Source organism: Cyphomyrmex costatus, unplaced genomic scaffold (assembly GCF_001594065.2).
Source record: "Cyphomyrmex costatus isolate MS0001 unplaced genomic scaffold, Ccosl1.0 scaffold11, whole genome shotgun sequence".
In the NCBI taxonomy this organism is placed as follows: Eukaryota; Metazoa; Arthropoda; class Insecta; order Hymenoptera; family Formicidae; genus Cyphomyrmex; species Cyphomyrmex costatus.
Window position 1 is genome coordinate 363,904 of NW_017275063.1, and position 19,768 is coordinate 383,671.

General features: G+C 31.2%; 1 protein-coding gene across 1 annotated transcript in view; it reads right to left on the minus strand.

Annotated features, from left to right (window-relative positions):
• Mmp2 (Matrix metalloproteinase 2) overlaps positions 1-3,768 on the minus strand; it is an 88,848-nt gene extending 85,080 nt beyond the window's left edge. The window contains exon 1 of the mRNA XM_018542481.1: positions 3,712-3,768. Within this exon, the coding sequence (XP_018397983.1) occupies positions 3,712-3,746 (35 nt within the window). The 5' untranslated portion in view covers positions 3,747-3,768. The remainder of the gene's footprint in view (positions 1-3,711) is intronic.
• Positions 3,769-19,768: the final 16,000 nt, after the last annotated feature.

Genomic DNA, 19,768 nt, shown 5'->3' on the forward strand with positions numbered 1-19,768 from the left:
ATCTTAACTAAGAAAGATGTAATATACAATGTGTATTGAACGATCTAGAAGCCTTGTTGAAATATCAGAAATAACAGAATTCTGAATAATATATATTAAAAAAATATACGTATATGTATCATATATTCTATATATGTATATATTCTGATTTTTTAAACATAAATTCTTAAAATTGCATAATGCGTATAAAATTATAAACAGAAATATATTGAGTTCTAATGCAAATTGTAGATAATTTAAAATGAGTCTCTAATTATTATGACATTGTGACATTTAATGTTAATAAAGGAAAGAGATAACTTTGATACATTACAGCAATTATCTTAATAATTATAATTATATATTACAATATAATAATATTACAATAATAATAATTATTTGTCATAACACAAATTATTATATCTTGTACGATAAATTATGTTATATTGAAGATCTTATGTAGAAAAATATTGCTTATTTGCAGCAGTAAATGCAATCCCAATGGTACTTTTCGCATATAAAAGTAGTATTCTTTCAAAAAATTCCATTTACAAGGAGAGCCACTTTGTCACGCGATTACATTCAACGGTTGGCGCATAGAAAAACAAGGTTGAAAATTCATGCGATAAGAAAACTGTCGCTAATACGGAAACGGAAATGCAAGCCCGCCGATAACGTTGCTTTCTTGGAAACAAAGGTTCTTGTTTAATAAAGCTACAAAACTATTACCTATTGCGTTAACGCTTGATGATACGAATGACGTCTTTCTGTGAGAATTTACTTGTAAAATATTTGCGTATAAATAAGAATTATACTTTAGGTTTATCCTGTATTCAACGAAAAAATCTTTAACAATGCAAACATATAACAAAAGGAACGCGTAAGAAATAAAAACTTGTCTTGTTTTATTTTAAAAAAACTGCAGAAAACTGAAATAATTGTGATAATCGGTATGTGAATGAGTAACGTAATTGTCTCTAAAATACTAAAAAGGAAATATATGTCGCTCATTTGCTACAACAATGATAGTGAAAAAACAAAGTTCTCCAGAAAATAAGTTTAAATGTTGCGAATTTGACATTTTTATTAATTTTAACGCCCGTCATTCGTGTTCAATACATTTTTTTCTTTGAAAAACTAGTGGCATCAAGTAACTAGTTATATAACTTTTATACATAACTTTAAAAAAATAATCACCTTATAAAAAATTTCTAAAGATGTAAAGCGTTAGGAATTACGTAATAATTTTTGTATATATATATATATATGTTAAAATGATAAAAATTAGCCGAGATACAATTGACATAGATGACCCATCGTGTGTAAATTGAATTTTGTTGTAATATTGTGTCTAATTGTGTAGACGAATAAACATATGTTTTTATAAACTATGTTCTTTCTTTTTCCATTTTGTTTCTGTTTTTTTATCCGAAAATCCAAAATGACAATTATTTAGTTACATCGTTATTACAGCATATTTGTTGTAACAGCGACGTAACTAAAGAATACATATATGCTGTAATAATAAAATGTATGTAATATACAGCTATATATAATAATGAGATGTATATATATATAACGTATCAACGATCGTCAATTCGTCTTATTTATTTTCATCACTTTAATAAATATAAAAATTATATATTAAGTATTAAGTAATTCTTACATATACTTTACTCCTGTATTCCGTTATTATACAAAGAGAATGCGTCGACATTATCTGTTATCCATAGTACAATTATAATACCAGTTAAAGTGTCAACGAAGTTCCGCCATTAACAAGACCGCATCGTTATTTACCTATTCCCTTTTCCTCGACATTCTCGCGATTCCTCCGGGAAACTTGCCGAAGAATCGTAAAGAACGGAATTTTTGCGGGAATTCGCGTAACTTCTTGTCAATGCGATTCTCTCACTTCGCTCTTTCTCTCTTTGTTTCTTCTTATCTCCCTTTCTGTCAAGGAGTAATACAAAAGAACGGCGATGAATCACCGTCGAGTGGACCATTGACTCCCACAAAGAGACTCAGAGAAGAAAAAGGAAAAATCGAGGAAATATGTTTCGCGAAACATTTCCGGAACTATCAGACGCTTCTAACTTCTTTCTCACGAGAGTGCTCTTGATTCTCGATCATACGGAAATTCTGCAATTCCTCGAGGAACAATATAGAATCGATCTGTTATCAGATGGTTTCAACATCATAGATTCTCGTTTAGAATACATTCGAGCAATTTACAAACATTTATGTAAAATGCATATAAAGGAACTTTCAATTTTCGATCTTACAATTAATTTCTATCTGTTGATTTCTAAAAGATAGATTTTAATTTTCACGATTTATCTTTATGAAATGGAATCTTAATATTTATATTTGATTTAGTTTGTTAATAATTTTCGAATTGATTTTGGTACCGATTTAAATTTCAAAAAAGATTACTTAAGAATTTTAGAATTATCGATAATTAGATATTTCAATTATTTTACAATTATTCTTGTCTGTATTTTTTTTCATTCTTTATATGTATATACCTATAGACATTCACACAAATTTCGAAATATATTTCTGCAAAATCGTAATACATTTAAATTTTAGCAAAACAATTTTCTTCATAAATTTAATAAAGTACATGTGTGTATTCAATATGCTTTGTAAATGGCTATCGTCGCATTCATAGTATATCGTATTTTAAAAAACAAAAATCACTCGTCGGACAATTATATTACAAATATGGACTTCAGTCGCAATTTCAGCTAGACATTTTTCGCTTATCATCAAATATTATTAACTCCGACCCGGAGTTTTATATTTATGGAAGTATTTGATTTCGCGTTTGATTTAAGACTTCTAAAAGAGACCACCGTGATCGAATTTAAGCGAGGGTGGTCGTGAAAGGTGAACCGAATTGCTGCTCGTGTGCGAAACTGTCGTCGGTATGCACGGCAGCATCAGGCGTGACCACGTTGCTAAAACGATGAATAATAATATTTCACGATCACTAAAAAGAGACGAGAAGACAAGTCGCACGATGAGTCGCGACATTATTTCGCTGTTGCGTCGAGAAATCTCGCAAGAGTCACCACAGGATTATTCTCATTAGAATAGATAACTTATCGCCGAGAAACGGTTCTCGCCGATCCCACATTGTAAATCTCTCAAATTGGATTTATAGCCAGGATTACATTAGCCAGAATAACGCAATGCGCGCGTACACTGTGTAAGTAATCTTGCGACTAATTTCTTCCTCCCAAACAAGCTAAACTAATCTTATTGTATGAGGAGAGAAAGAGAGAGAGAAAGAGAGAGAGAAGTACATTTTTACTCTTTAAGTGCGTCATAAAATAAGCGCTTAAATATGATTAATGATAAATACACGTGTACGCCTTTAATCCTCCGATTTTTTGCATATAAGTCCATAATTATGAGGATATTCCTAATCGTTCATAATGCTTTTTAATGTAATGCAATAAATATCGATAATTCATCGATAATACGTCCTTTCATTTAGCAGGAGAGATAATATCGTTAACATTTAATAATCTTCCATAAAAAATCAGAATTGATTTTCATATTAAACATGTTGCACACGTTTCAATATATATAGTATACACTGCTGTTATATTATAGGCATATATATAATAATACGAAAAACATTTATTCGGAAAATAATTAATTAAAGTGAAACTAGCTTTTTGGCTTGACTAATTATATTTTTTACAATTCAAAACAACTTACTTGTTCAACCGTTTAGAAAAATTGACGACCACCATCTCGGCCTATTTTCGAAAAAAGGAGCTGGCTCACTAAATTTACGGTAAGCTCGAAACGAGATGGACCATCGTGACTGGGAAGCTTCTGCGTTCGCCCTGTGAACGATCGTCGCTCTCGAGATCATTTTCAGTGCCCTCTGTTTCTGCATCATCCTCGGGAGAGAAGCGGCGAACGCGACGCACGCGATACGAAACGCGCCGAGATACTGAGCCCAAACCAGAACGAGGCCTGGTCACTCCGGAGTGCTCTTCCAGAAGAGGAAGAGGGTCGGGTGAGAGTAGGGAGACACAAACGCGCGCATGCGTCGTGATTATATCGTGGAATTAGACGATTGGATAGTTCGCGAGATTCGCGAGGAGGATTCTCGCTCCTGTCCTCCCCGATGGACCTCGGAAAAACGCTCAGGAATTTGCAAAATTTTCCCCAACCCTTCCTGGTTATTTTGAAGTATCAACATATTTCTCGATGTTCCCCATGTTTCTCCATTTTCGAGAATTTAAAATATGATTATGATTAGCTATAATATTTTACAGAAATGCTAACAAAATCTCAAATAAAAAATAACAAATCGTAATTAAATATAATCAAATTAATTAAGATATCATTTCGATTTATTTCTTGTAAATTATTAATTGAGCTCTTTTCAAATCTTTTGAAAACCTTTGAAAAAATTTTATTCTTAATCTTATCAATATTTTTTATTATCAATATCAATATTTTAATCTTATCAATCTTATATTATAATCTTATCAATATTAGTCGACATTAATTTAATAATATTAATTTTGTTATTTATGTTACAAAAGTAAAAATATGAAAGATGTAATAGAATCATAATGTCAAAGTAAAACAGAAATAATATTTGATGTACTTGTGCACATAATAATATAATAATTAATTAAAATTGAATATCTATATATAAAATGAGCTTTCAAAAAATTATTATGCTAAATATACTGTAAATTTTTGATAATCTGTATTTATTTGTAGTAGTCCCTCTCTCTCTCCCTAACGTAAAGAAAAACGATAACTATAAAGTCATACATTGAGAGAAAGAGAAGACCAAAGAGAATTACCTACTTAAAAATTTATACTCGTTAATTGTAATGAATAAAACGGGAACAAGTTAAAAATAATTTCTGATATTTATAAATTGAATAAAATATACCGCAGTTTTATTCATATACTTGTTAAAAATTATTAAATCATTTATTTGATACAGAATAATTTTTAAAAATTTTACTTTAATTTTTTTAACAAACGATAGCATTTGTTATTGAAATATAATTTCGAATCGATACAGAGTATTTTAAATTATGTCGATCTTTAATTATATACGCGTGATAATTAATTACATAGTGTTGAAATATAATTAAAACTTATAAATACTTATTTAAAAAACGGTGATATTTCAGCTTACAATTAGCGTAGTGTTATAGTTACATGAACATTATATATCAGATGCCTCATATCAGCACTGAATAAATCACAAGTGTTGATTACTAATGAGAAGAGTGAAAATAACTCTTCGCAGTCTTCACCCTCGCAATTAAATCTCCGATTGCGTAATCGAGAGGTCGGCGATTTGCTTTCATCAGCGAGTTGCGTCCTCGTGAGGAATCTCGCAGCTTCCCTCTTCCCGCGACTCTTTCTTCTTTACGATTATCTCAGGAAGCCAATTCCGTACCTCAGCGAAGACGAAGGAATAAAATGAACTTTCGTATAATTGCATCCGTCGCGTCTCAGAGATCTTCTAATGCGATTTACAGCTCGTCCAGCCAAGGAGAGCAATCTTTCGTCATGGTTTCCAGATAAAATTCACGAGATCACCATTCCGCGACTCAACTCGTCGATTATTAATCCTACTATTATTAAAGTATCTTTTTACAATTGCAACTATCACAAAGATTATAAGTAAAGAAAATATTCTAAGTATCGTTGCACATTACTGTTCGCAGATATTTAGTTTAATCAAAAAATACAAAGATATAATAAAAATAAAAGTACTTTCTGACTCCAAGGATAAATCAAATATAAATGATTTGCTTATAAGAATCTCCGCGGTTTTCAATCCAAAAATAATATGTATATTTATGAGGTAATAAGATACAATTTGTAAACAATTCAAACATTTCGATTTTGAGTTTAAATTCTCTTTAATGCGGAAGTCACAAATAAAAACTGAATTTTAATGTCTTATATTATTTATGTATTTTAATAACTGCGAAAGTTTTCATAAGGTAGTTTAATTATATTTAAAATAATAAGATTATTATATTTAACCATACATCATCGTATATTTTTTACATGTTTCTTAATATTGTATGCCACACGCAATATCTTTTATATTTAGACTTTCGTGATAAATAATGATGCGAAAATTAATAAGATTAAAATTATAAAAAATTTAAAAGGATTCAAAGTACAGGCTCCATTAATTCTTCGCGAAATATAAATCGGAGCGATATCGTTCTATACCTACATAAAACAGCGTTTCGTGCGTTTCATAGTATGCATCGGGTCGAAGCTAAACGAGGCGTATTTTTTTCGGCACAAAGACTCCTAAGGTGCAGCAGACGACAAGGGAAGCCATTGTCTCGAGCCCGTTCTCTCGCTCGCGACACCCGGCACACGTATGCACTCGAAAGCGCGAGGAGGCGTTGTTCCGACTATCGGCGATAATTGTCCCTTATCGAAAGAAAGAGTGCGAGACCTCGAACATGTGTGCAATTAAAAGTCAGCATGACAATAGACTAACACCAACGACATTTAAGCAATTCGCTGCCTTCCCACGTTTAGACCAGCATGCTGAATTTTGGCACGCTGTTAATGGAACAACACGAAGTTCTCGCTAATCGTGCAGATAAACTTAATTGACGCTCTTATTTCGTTATAGAGGACATGAGTCCAACAACAGAACGCGAGAAATTTTTTTCTAATATTCCATATTCCTTCAAGCCATTATTCAATTCCTTCAATGTCATTAAAAAATTTATTAGATTTAAAATATTTTATAATACATAAATTTATTTTAATGTTAGAAAATTGTAAAATGGAAAATATTGCAATCATAAAATTACGAAATGTATACCTAATGTTAATTTTTCACGATAAAATAAGCAATGCAACTGTTTCGTTTAAACATATGTTTCATTTTCAGATTATCCTAATTTCTGAACTTGTAATTAACCAGCAAATGATTGTTTCTCGAGGATTTTTCGAGAAACAATCATTTGCTAGTTTGAAGACTTCGTTAGAAAATTCGACACACGGTGTTGGTTGAAAAGCACTGAGTCAAGATATATTCTTTGAAACAGCGACCTCATGTTGCGACGTCGCATCGTGCATGCGCGTGCATCCGTAATGCATATTCTCCTGCATCTGGTTTCATTTATGACCGCATCGCATTGTGATTATGTGCCGTACAGGTGTTCCTAATGGGTGACAACATCCGAGGAAACTTGAGGCCCGAAATTACCGTGTCTCTTCCTTCCACTCGATACATTACACAGAGACGTATATAATCAAGGATCGACATAATGTAAAACGCCCTATATCGATTGAAAATTATATTCCGACAACAGATGTTCGTTTTATAAAAAAATTAGAATAAGATTATATTTTAGTTTATATGTATATATTATATAAGCAGACAGTAAAAAATTAACAATATTTTTTTTAAATAATTCTTTATCATATATAATTCAATAATTTTTTAATAACTGTCTATTACATAATTCAATAATTCCTGACAAGTCAAAGTACAAATAAAATGTATATTTGTGAGGACAGATTTCGTTGATCAATCATTTCCATTATTCATTCATTGATTAATGAGTATAAGCTTTCAAGTAGAGAATTATTTTATTCTACAGTTTTCAGTGTATGATTAATTACATCACTTCATTTTACGCTAGAGAGAGAGAGAGAGAGAGAGAGAGAGAGAGAGAGAGAGAAAGAGAAAAAGAGAGGACCACAAATAATTACAAATTATCAGAAATTTAGCAGTTTAACAAAATAATTTTTAGAAAATCTGTAATTAATCTATCGTTATTATCCGAGATGCAGCAATTATCGCATTATCGGCGTGGATTAATGGCGACAGATGAAAGCCCGAAGCGACATATACTTCGACATTATCTCTCTGTGAGGGAGTTTTACTCCAGAAAAGCAGACGACTAAGATCTCGGTATTAGACAATTTATATCACATGACAGATAACTGTGGTTTAATATCTCGTCATCCCTTAACATCTTATTCTGCCTTTTACTGAATACCGCAAAATCTGGTTATATTATATTAAATTTATTTTATCCAATTATTATTAAAATTCCTCAGACTAAAACTTCCGTTAAAGCTACGGTAAATTTAAAAAATAAAAGTTTAACAAAAGATAAAAATTGCAATAAAATGTTAAAACTAGATGAGAGATCAACTCTATCGTATACATTTCTAGTTCTAAATATTCTCATATTTTCAAGAGTTTTTCGCTTTTGTACATGTAATCTATTTTAGATTGATTGATCTGATCCTAAAATGTCATCCAGCATTCTGTCAGCAACTTGTGCACTTAGATAACTACGTACTAGTCGAAAATATCAAACTTTTGACATTTTCTCTTCAAAACTGTCTCTCTCAATTATTCATTTAGTTATCTAGTTGAAAGCAAATGCAATTGATTTATCGCGTATTTCCAAAAACGGAAAATAATTATAAATCGGTAATATTTAATACATGTCTATGCAAATTTACCATCGCACGTCGCATGTGTTCGAAAATATATTTCTCTCGAAAAGTTTTTGGAGAAAGAACACAATTTTCGAAGTGTGCGTTATATTTTACGATGTAGCTTCGATATTACTGAAAGGCGGATGCCATCCGCAAAGGGCGACGGGCGGCGTTGGCGATATCGTCGGCGATACCGTTGACGATAAATAACAGACTCGAATGGAGATGATAAAATGGTATCGTCACTAAACATTTCTAGTTCGTGTGGTCCGCGAGATATCTGCTCCACGCGCAGTCAGCACCAACCACAAATATTAACGAAGATTGTCACACGGAAAAATTGTGTCAAAACCAAGAGAGAGAGAGAGAGAGAGAGAGAGAGAGAGAAAAGAAGAGTACAAAAATCTATGAATTTATTTTGTCAGAGCCCGATATTTCGTTTATTTTTTTTTTTTTGCGTGTAATATTTTTGTATAAAAATTTTTTCTTATCTCAATAAAAAAAGATACTGAAATCTGGAGATACATGAAATATTCAAGCCTTTTCACATTCACAGCTTTCGGCTCACGATAGTACTTTCGCAGAGCAGTTGGTTTAGTAATCATTGGGCTCATTACTGATTTAAGTAAATCGTGCAAGAAGAGAGCATCTTCCAGCCGTTTTCCCTGTAAAATACATCGCACCGCGACTGCGAACCACTGTGCTGCTCTTTGTGTGCGATGCTGACAGACCACGCCAGTTCTTGTCTGTCGCATTGCGAGCTCAACTGATACGAAACACATGTGGTGGAACACGCGCCCGTTGCGTCGCATATTCTCGTACGCCCCTTCGCGCTCGCGTTCTTTTTTCCATGACGATAATTCTTCTCTCGGGATACATTCTCTCCATCTCTCGCGCTCTCCCTTTCGCTACACGTCGCCGTTATTAACCCTTTCGCGCGATATTGCACCGACGCTATTAACTCTTTCGCAACCGAAAATTTCCATGTTAACAAGAATAACGGATTGCCCGATGGAAATTACCGAGATACGCACAAACTTAAATTTAGATTTTTACGGATTTTTGTCTGATTTCTGTCTGAATGTAGATTACTTTTAATCTGTATTCAACTGACTCTTCATTCGTTTTTTTTCTTTATACATTTTTCTAAATAAAATTTCACTCTAAGAGAAAAAAATACAGCCATTTTTGGAGAAAAAAATATTTCACTTCTTGAAAAGAGTGACAATTTTTATTCTTCTTCAAATGTGGCTATATTTTCACTCTCTTAAAAAATTTCACTTCAAAAAAATTTAGAGAATTAAAAGTAGAAAAAGAAAAAGAGAATAAATTGAACCAAAATTAATAATTAGCAAGGGTAAAATTTGATCGAAGTAAGAATAAAATAGCGTTAACAATTTACAACTTCCCATTTGAGAACAAGTTCTTCATTTGCAGTATGATTAATAATTTATCAACGATTGTACTGTTGCGATATAGTTATCCTATGGAAAAAATCAATTTGGAACTGTCGAAAGAATTAAACCCTTCGCTAATCCGGGATGACCTGAATTAACAAATTACGACTTGTAATGCGGTTATGGTCAACTATCCTACATATTTTACACTGTACCGTGATAAAATATTATCGAAAAACTGATTGATCATGTCGCGAGTTACGTTAATTAATCTGCGATACTATCGTGCTCAAATTTTCACAAAAACTAGTTTCCATTTCACGTTTCAACGTATAAAATAAATTGCCGTCCGTTGACTGTTATCGGTATCTTTTAATAAGGATCGGGAAGTAATTCATTGTAAGTTAAAATTAGAGTAACTTTTTTTCAATAAATATGTATAACAGCTTCGATTTCTTTCTTTTTTTTTTCCATTTGTACCTTAACTTAGTTACATTTTTCAGTAATTAATAATTAATTATAATAGTTACTTTTTAGTTACTTTATATAAAACTTATTCCTGAACTTATGAAGTGAAATTGTTGAAAATAAAATGCTTAGTAAACAATCAATGATTGTTTTATGTAATTGAATTATATCTTTATCTTCGATAAAAACATCAGTCTTTGTAAATATCCATATTAAGAATGAAATTGAAGGCCTTTTAATATGTAAATGCAACTTAATATTGATTCTAAGTATAATATTATAAATAATATAGTAAATAATTGAATGTTTAATATAAGTAAAGATTGCCATTAGCCCTCAAAAGTTTTCCAGATTTAAAAGGTTTCTTTTTTACTATATAATTCTATATATGAGAATTGTTGTTGATCAATCAAATTTTGTCATGTAGACTGTCATATTACATGTCATATCTTTCTCGCTGAGAGATATTTTTCTTTTTTTTTTAATTCAATTTTTCAAAACAGGAGAAGATATATGAAACTATTCTTTCTCTTTGTAACATATTCCTTTCGTAATGTAATACTCGCAAGTTGCGCAATCTTATAATACTCGTCCGGTTTTCCGCGAGAATGAAATTTTCTATCCAATTTTTTCCTTGTGCAACACATGTTCTATTTTGCTGAAGAATTTTGATATTAATCCCTAAAATCGATAATTGATACGCGCAGCAAGATCGGAATTAAATTGTCGTTTGCTGAACAATTCAATGGCGTAAGCGACAACGAATGAAATGACAAATACGATTGTCGCTTACACCATTGGAAACTTACGTCGCAAGCTGCATAGGGCGATTATACACGAGTGCACAGTGTGACAAGCGAAGCATGTAGATAAGACCTGATACTCAGAGAGACGCAGGAAGAACGTTTCCACTTTCTGACATCCTGCACGGAGTCACGTGACAGAGTTAATAAATCATCCACCGAAGGAGCGAACTTAAACAACTACGCGTAATACACGAAGATGAAGAATATAGAGAGCGACAGAAGAGGAAGGAGAGAAGTAAGGAAATTTATTGCATCCTACTGTCATCTCGCTGCCGCAAAAGCAAAGTGACGTGTGTACGCATTTTCATTTGACAGCAATCTCCAACTTTGACACCATTTTAATGAAAGCAACGACATAACATGTATATATGATCAAAAGAAATGATTTCTTTATAGACACAGATGCGCGCATATATAAGCATGCACAATTTATTGTTTTACATCGCGCGTACCATATACTAATTTTTCTGTAGATTATCATAATTCTAAATCAAAATCATAATTTTAATTTATTTATTTGAGTGCGTTCATGCATAAATAATTTATTCACTAATACTTTTAAGAATTAAAATTTAAAACAAATTATGTATTAATAAATAAAAATTTAAAATTTAAATCGCACTAAAATATCTTGAATTTAAAGATTTTTAACTTTTAATTGCAGAAATCAAAATTTGAAAAACATAAGTTTAAAAAAATAAAAATTTAATTCAATTAAAAAAATTTTTGTAACTTTAAAGTTAAAATTTTTATAATTTTAAACTTTTAAAAATTAAAAAAAATTTGTTAATCTTAAGAATTTAGAATTTAAGATATTAAAATTCTAAAATTAACAACAAAAAGTTTCATATTATTAAATTTAAGTTTAGTTTACTTATCTCTCATAGCATAGCGAAGTATATTTATTTTTCTCAATTATCTAACGGATGACTAGCGCTTTCAAATTCATTTTAGTCCTTGGAGAATTTGTAATAATCGCATTAAGCCGGCTCAGCTTAATTGAGTTGCCGTCGGTCGTCGTTCGGTGAAATGTAGAGAACCAGCGTATAGGATCGGTATGAGCGAAATACTGACTAAAGCGAGAGATGAACAAGAGAAACAGGATGCAGCAAATTGCAGCAAAAGAGATAAACAAAGATAGAGAGAAAGAGAAAGGTGGGAAAGAGGAGAGACAGAGGGTTTGTGTCAAGGGTCGAAGTTTGCGCAACGCAAACCAACCTCTCGTGGATAACGCAAACAAACTGGGAGACAATAGAACACCATGACAGACTGTCGACGGCGAGTCCTTTGTTCAGGATCGCCATGAACTCTATAGACAATGGCGGCCAATCATATGTCGCGCGCGATCGAGAGATATACATAGTCCATCCATACGGGAAAGAGGAAAGAGAGAGTGTGTGTAAAAAAAGTAAGAGAAAGAGAGAGACTCCAATTCTTACAATAGGATTTTTCGGCAGAACGAGGTTTAATTGCCACAAACAATAGAGATTATTGTGGTTAACCAGCAGACCTACAAGAGTCGAACACCTTTTCCTCTCAAAAGAAGACCCCTTTCAAACTCCTATACTGACACATTACTTGTCGCATATACTGATGTATCCCCTGTGTTAATATAGCCATTAATAGTTACACAATAGTTTATTATCCTATAGACACGTATAGTTGAGTTACGTGAGGAGTGAGAGCTTTTGAATAAGCACAAAATCTTCAAGATATTCTTTTATATAAAGAATACAATTACATTGTAGATATTAATGGTAACCGTTAAATCTGCAAAGTCCATAATATCCAGTAATGTGTGTATGTGTCACTAAAATCGCTTTTTATTCAATATTATAATAAATTTTTCTTTCAGTATTTTTATATACATTTATTTGTGATATTTTTTTCATCTTACTTAAAAGAATTTTTACGTAAAATATCTTATAAATTTTTATTTTTCTTCCTCTTTATTTTTATTTGTTAAAAATCAATTATGCTCTTCCATTTTTTTTTTTAAATCTATTACTTTCCAAATTATAATGGCGCACAGCTGTCAGATATTGTCAGATTGTGAAGGGTTCATCACCCTCCGAGCGACGATACGCTCTCATCAGTATGGCTGTGGCAGTATGGAAGTGGCTTTCTCGTTTCCTTTTTATCGCACTCACGCTCACCTTGCTCAGCTCTCTTCTTTTTATTTTCAATCCCTCTCACATGTCTCGCTCGATCAATGATTCCTCTTTTGGATTTAACTCCTCTAACCTTGTATCTACACGAAGAATAAAAAAATATTAACTGACAATTTTAACTTGTTATTTTAACGCGTAATCAAATTTCTTTCAGCAAATTATATGCATATTTGTTTTCATAATTGTCCAATTTTCAAATTACATAATATCTTTTCACTAATTTAATCAATAAATCAATTGTTTAATATAAGAACAGCCCATATATAGTATAATAACTAGTGATATTAACAGTAAGGGAATAAACACTGGACTGGCCATCCATATTATAAAAGACATGATAAAGTTTTTATATAGGATGGTATGGCGTGTCAAAGTCAATGGATACCAGAATCGTGGTATCGCAACGAAATGTTCGGTTATCAACATTATTATTTCAATTTTCCACATAGAATCCAATCCACTTGGTGCGGCGATTTCGTGCTCGTGCCTCGTTTTCTATCAAATTTAACAAGGCACATAACGACTGCCATCTCCTCACGTATTTCTCACTTCTCGCTGAAGCTCCGACGACCCCATTGTCCGCGGGAAATCGACTCTTGGCCTTATACTTTCGCTGTAACCCACGAAGTATCTCATTCCCATTTCGCATTTAACTCATCCCATTTCGAGTATTTCCAATCGGAAATTATTTTGCATAATCTCTAATAAGAAGAGAAATTTAAATTAACAGATATAAAAAAATTGATCGTTGTGATGTAAAAGTTTCTCAGAAATAAATTGCTCAAGGAGAAATTTTTTTATCATTGTATTTTTGTTCTGCACAGCACTACTTCTCAAGAGATCCTTTTCTCTTTATAATAAAAAAAGCTATATAAAACACAGTTCCCAAAAATTCATTGAATTAATTTGTATTAATAAAAATTAGATTAATTAAAATTTGCGAACGATATATTAATGAGTGATTAATGAGAATCGATGACCAATGTGCTCGAGGCTTCGATTGCTGAAATTCAAATTATTGAGTCTGGCATCATTATGGCTGTTTCGGTCATAATCTATTTTCCGATCGCTTATAGCAATTATCTAGCCATCGTGGTGTAATTGCGGGAAATAAATTGGCTCTAAAACCTATCTAGTGGCAGAGATTTTAAATTTCAAAGTTTTTAGATAGAAAAGTACTTGAAAATGTTTTTCTCCTTAATTAGCCGCGCGATTACCAAAATCAAATATATAAAACAACTAAATAATAAAATAAAGAAAAATAAAGTTATTTTACATTTACTTAATACAGAAATTACATATTATTTGTAGTTAATTGTTAATGTGCAAGTCTTTACAAAGTGAGTAATCGTAAAGTTACAAAAATAATCCGCAAACTTTTAAGTAATTAAAACCCTGAACTCGCTTATTAATGCAGACTCATTCAACTCATTTTTAAATTCGTATCTTTACAAAATGAGAAACGTGAGTCGAACGAAAGTCGAAAACTTTGTGTCCCGACAACGCGATTGTCCATCTCAAAGTCGGGTCAATTAGTGCACTTACTTGAGACTTGACCTCTATTTTCTGCAAGTTTTTAATTACCGCGTGGTAAAAGTTTTACAGGAGAGCTTTCGTTCATACGCGCGAGAATAAGAGAAAATTTTAAATAGTACAACAGCAAGACTCCTTAAACTACACTTACCCTTTATTTAACTAACACCCACACTTGTATTTGGTGTTTAATTATAGTTTAGAAAAATCGACTCGAAATTAGCGAAGCAAACTTAAACAAAGAATCCTGAAGAGCATTAGACTCTCAATAAAATTCGCGATATGTCGACGCAATATTTTAGTTACAAGCAGGATATGAAATGCATTAAAGAGCGATGCTTTGTTTCATGGACAATAGAACCCAGTCGCGGAATTCATCAGGTAAAACGGCCATTATTTGAAACGGCATCAAAATCAGCTTTTCGTATGATGTTTTATTCACATCAGATACCGCACAAATAAATAGTGAAATCTCTGATAAACACAAATAACGTATCTAGATATTATATATCATATATTACCTTATCTCATCGTTATTCTGATAATTTAGATTTAATGTCGATCAAATCTTTTCAAATTTCGAGATCTCAAGATTTTAATATAAGATTTCCGAGTTTTAATACAAAATTTTTTGTTCAAGGGATTATATTTTTGGTGAGTTTTTAATCTTATTTAAAGAAAACAGAAAGATACAAAATAATGAAAATCAAATCTAGTCATTACTATAAAAGAACGGAAGCAAGATCAGTACAAGAATAAAACATTTTCTCACCCGCAAAATAAAAAATTCAGGACACATCTAAAAAGAATGAAAAAAAAAAAAAGAAAAAGAAACCAACATATTTAAGATGAACGAATCTTCTTTCTTGTCGGTAAATTAAAAATACTCATAACTAGATTGTCTTAATTCTTCTGAGACTAAAGTCTATGTGTGTATGTCTATCTAATTTTAAAAAATGTATACAGTTGCTTTTTATATGATAAAATACAGATCGAAGTATTTTTGGAAATTAAAGTTTGACATAATTCTCTTACATAAATCTGTATACTTTAATATAAATGAACAAATAAAAATAAATAAGTCCCTTATTTACCATTATTCAAGAAATGTTTACATCTAAAAAAATGTATACATATGTGTGTGTGTGTGTGTGTGTGTGTGTGTGGGTGTGTGTGCGTGTGTGTGTGTTAACATTTTACACTAAAGAACTTAATATGTATTAAAAATATTAAATTTAAAATAAAAGTAATTTAAAATTGTACCATTTTCTTCCATTTTTTAAAATATTAGAACAATCATTAAATTAATAATTTTCAATATATAAAAAATGTAGTTGTCGAGATTCAAGTGGATCACGAAAATAGTTACTAAAATAATTTATGAGAGCTCCAATATTATCTCGATGTATTCGCAAATTTTTGTACGCATTGTAAATAATTCAAGTGTCACGAACAATAGCCATAAATTTTTTCATGCAAGTGAATGTAATCATATTCATATATCCAAGAGCCGCAAATCTGGAGCACAAATGCGGCACGCAGTATAATCCGCGAATATTGTGAATATTGCGTACGTCGATTTTTCCCGGGTCGGGTATCAAGAAAAATATTTTCGCTGACGAGAAAATACGCGATCGATCCGAACTCATCAATTTGAGATAAAACTATGTGTATAGAACATCGCCCTTTGTGAGTAGATATATGGATCGGCCAATTGGCCTTTAAAAATGTTGACATCTGACCTCAAAAAAACACGCTTTCGTTTTCCACGTATAAATGTCAAATTGCAATAACAAAATAAAGCTGTATCTTTTTTCGAGGTAATCCGCAAGAGAAAAAAGGTTTTTCCACAGATTTTTAATTACATAATTTCAAAATTCAACGCGGATTTATACTGATAATATTACTAAAAGGATTAATTATAATAAATTTAAAGTATAACTTTCCTACGTTATAAATATTTTTCTCCTAATTTTTAAATTAATAGAAAAATCTTTAAATTAATAAACTAAGTAAGCTTGTAAAATTCCAAACTCTGTGAAATAAAAAAAATGAATAAACCAACGCCTTTGCAATAAAATTTTTTTATTTAATTTATAAATGCACGGTTCTATTTTATCGCAAAAAATATCGCGAATGTCGCTCTATACAATCAGAATAAAAAAAATATCTAATATAAAAATTTACGTAACGACTTTTTCTCTCTTTTCTGCAAACTTGGACAATCATTAACTGGATGGCGGCAAAAAGTAAAATTCATGAGAAATAAATCGGAAAATACTGATTGTGGGTAGAAAAGGAAATTGCGCTACACACATTGTTTTCCTAATGAGCCTATTATTTGGTAATCTCTCGACCGTGTTCGAATTACCAATATCGATAAGATGTTCTCTTTTGATTTCAGATATCTCCCAGCGATAATTAGTAACATCCTGAAACTAGGAATCGAGTGCAAATACCCTACTTCTTAATATTATGAAGATGTAATAAAGATATACCTAATACGTTATATTATATATATTAATTTTATATACATATATATTTTCTGATAAAGCATATATATTCATATTGAAATAAAAAAATATATATTAATCTATTTCTTGTAAAAAAAAAAGTAATTTCGTTTTTATACTGATTTTTTTTCTTTTATTATTTACTTTATTTTTATTGTAATGGGGATATTTATTGTCAAGCCCACTTTTGCAATTTCTATAATTGAGAGGTATAACACGTGCGAGAGAATTGCAAAAGTTGACATATCTTTTAACGTGTTGTATTTTTATATCAACTGCTGCTTTTGATTGATAGCTTCAATCTCGAGAACACTCGCGCAAAAATTTTCTCGCATATGTATTTCCGATTCAATTTGCACTACCGACTCTCTTTCTTCCGGCAACAGCACACGAGGGAAACGCCATAAAACGACGGTGCTCCAGTTTCTGGCTAGTGAATTTCACCACATCCGTGTAAAATGCGCGAAAATGTTTCGCTTGCGGCGGGTAGAATGAGCTACCATTTCAACATAATGCGCGTAATATTTCAAACGTGGAGAATCATACGGAGCTTTTGTTAAGAAGCGACTTAATATAGCGCTTCTGTCACATAGCACTTTATGGACACTAATAAAATATGAGAGAAAATATCTTAACACAACAAAGATATTTTAAACGATCGGGTTAAATAAATTAAATTCATAAATGTATAATATATGTTTATAGTATAAATTTCATTGGTATTAATATAATTTAAAATGTTTGTGATAAGGCTCAATATGTATTAAACAACTAATATAAAGAGATAAGGGCAATGAGCCAATAATTTCGTTAAAATCTTTTTAAATTAATCTAATATAATTTAAATATTTTTATAATATTATAGTTCACAAAAAAAAGAGAATCTATAAATTTTTCAACAGACGTCCGTTCACTCTCCGTGACGTTAAATATTCCATTACACAAAATTGCACGTTACGAAAAATTTGTGAAAAAGCTCTCCAAGAAGGGCCGAGATTTCTATTAACTTGGTTAATTTTGCTTCCAGCGCCTGGCTGCAAAATTTTCCATACTCTCCAGTCGTCGGGTCGCCTTCTTTTATGCATTCGACTTTAAAGTTTGGCATTCGATATTGAATAAAGTTAAATGCAGAAAAGGAGAGCGAAATAAAAAGAAAAATAGAAATAAATAAAGAAACGGAGATAAAAATGTCCCAGATCAATCTTTGACCTTTTCACGAAAAAGCTAACTTCTTTTGTCACTTGGAGAACATATAACACCGTATAGGTCAATACTTTTTACGTCGTTATTATTTGGTCGATTTTTATATGAAAAATTCACGGATATTTCTGATTAAATAATTCGTAAACTTTTTGTTTTACGATTATCATTAGGAAAATATTTATTTAAGGCTTGACACTTTTTGCGGCATAGCAATGATAATGGAGTCGCGCTAATTTTTTGATGCTTATTGTATAAAGAGCAGAAGCTGTAGAAGCTCATTTTTTAACACAGCAAAAAGTAAGGTCAAGTTTTTAATATTCGAAATATTATATAATTCTCAAAAAGAATAAACAACTAGGTTTTATATTCTATCGATAAATAATGATTTCTTCGTACGTAAATTTGTATTCCTAATTAAAATTCGTATATTTTAAGAAATATTCGTATATTTAAGAAAAATTAATTTAATATAATTAATAAGGTAATTTTCCTTCGTAACATATCAATAATATAACCGATGAAAACAGTAATTTTTCTACCTGTTATATTATGGATATATTTCACAGGTAAAATCAATAGTGTTCTTATTCTTTTTTATTCTTTTACACGAGATTCTTATTCCAGTGCAATCGAGCAAAACAGTTTGATACCATGGTGAAAATATCCCCGATTTTATAGAGTGACTTTTCCCTGATATATCGCAAAGACAAACACAATGGATCAACTTCCGACTTTCAGCTTTAGGAATTTATCTTTATCTCCTCAAAGTCCAGTTGACTGTGCAAACCGTCGCGTAAGACGAATCCTACTATCCTTTCGCGGCTCACGTATTCCACGTACTCTGTGGAAACATTCTATCCCGTAAACAGTGACAGTTCTTAAGCCAATACTACATCTTCTTTTGTCCAGAATTTTAAATCACATACAAATTCTCATATTGCAACAGTCTCATGTTATGAGAGCCCGGTATACAAAATATTCGTCATACACTAACAGTTACTATTTTTTAAGTAATATAATATTTATAAACTTTCAATATTTCAAAACATAAATTTTTTTTAATGTGACATAATAAAATATTTCATAATAAAGTAAGAAAAAAATGTTTTGCATTATAAAAATATTATTAAGGCTAAACATATTTTTTTACATTATATTCGGTAATCTATGTAAATATTAAAGATATGTTCTGAATTATAACT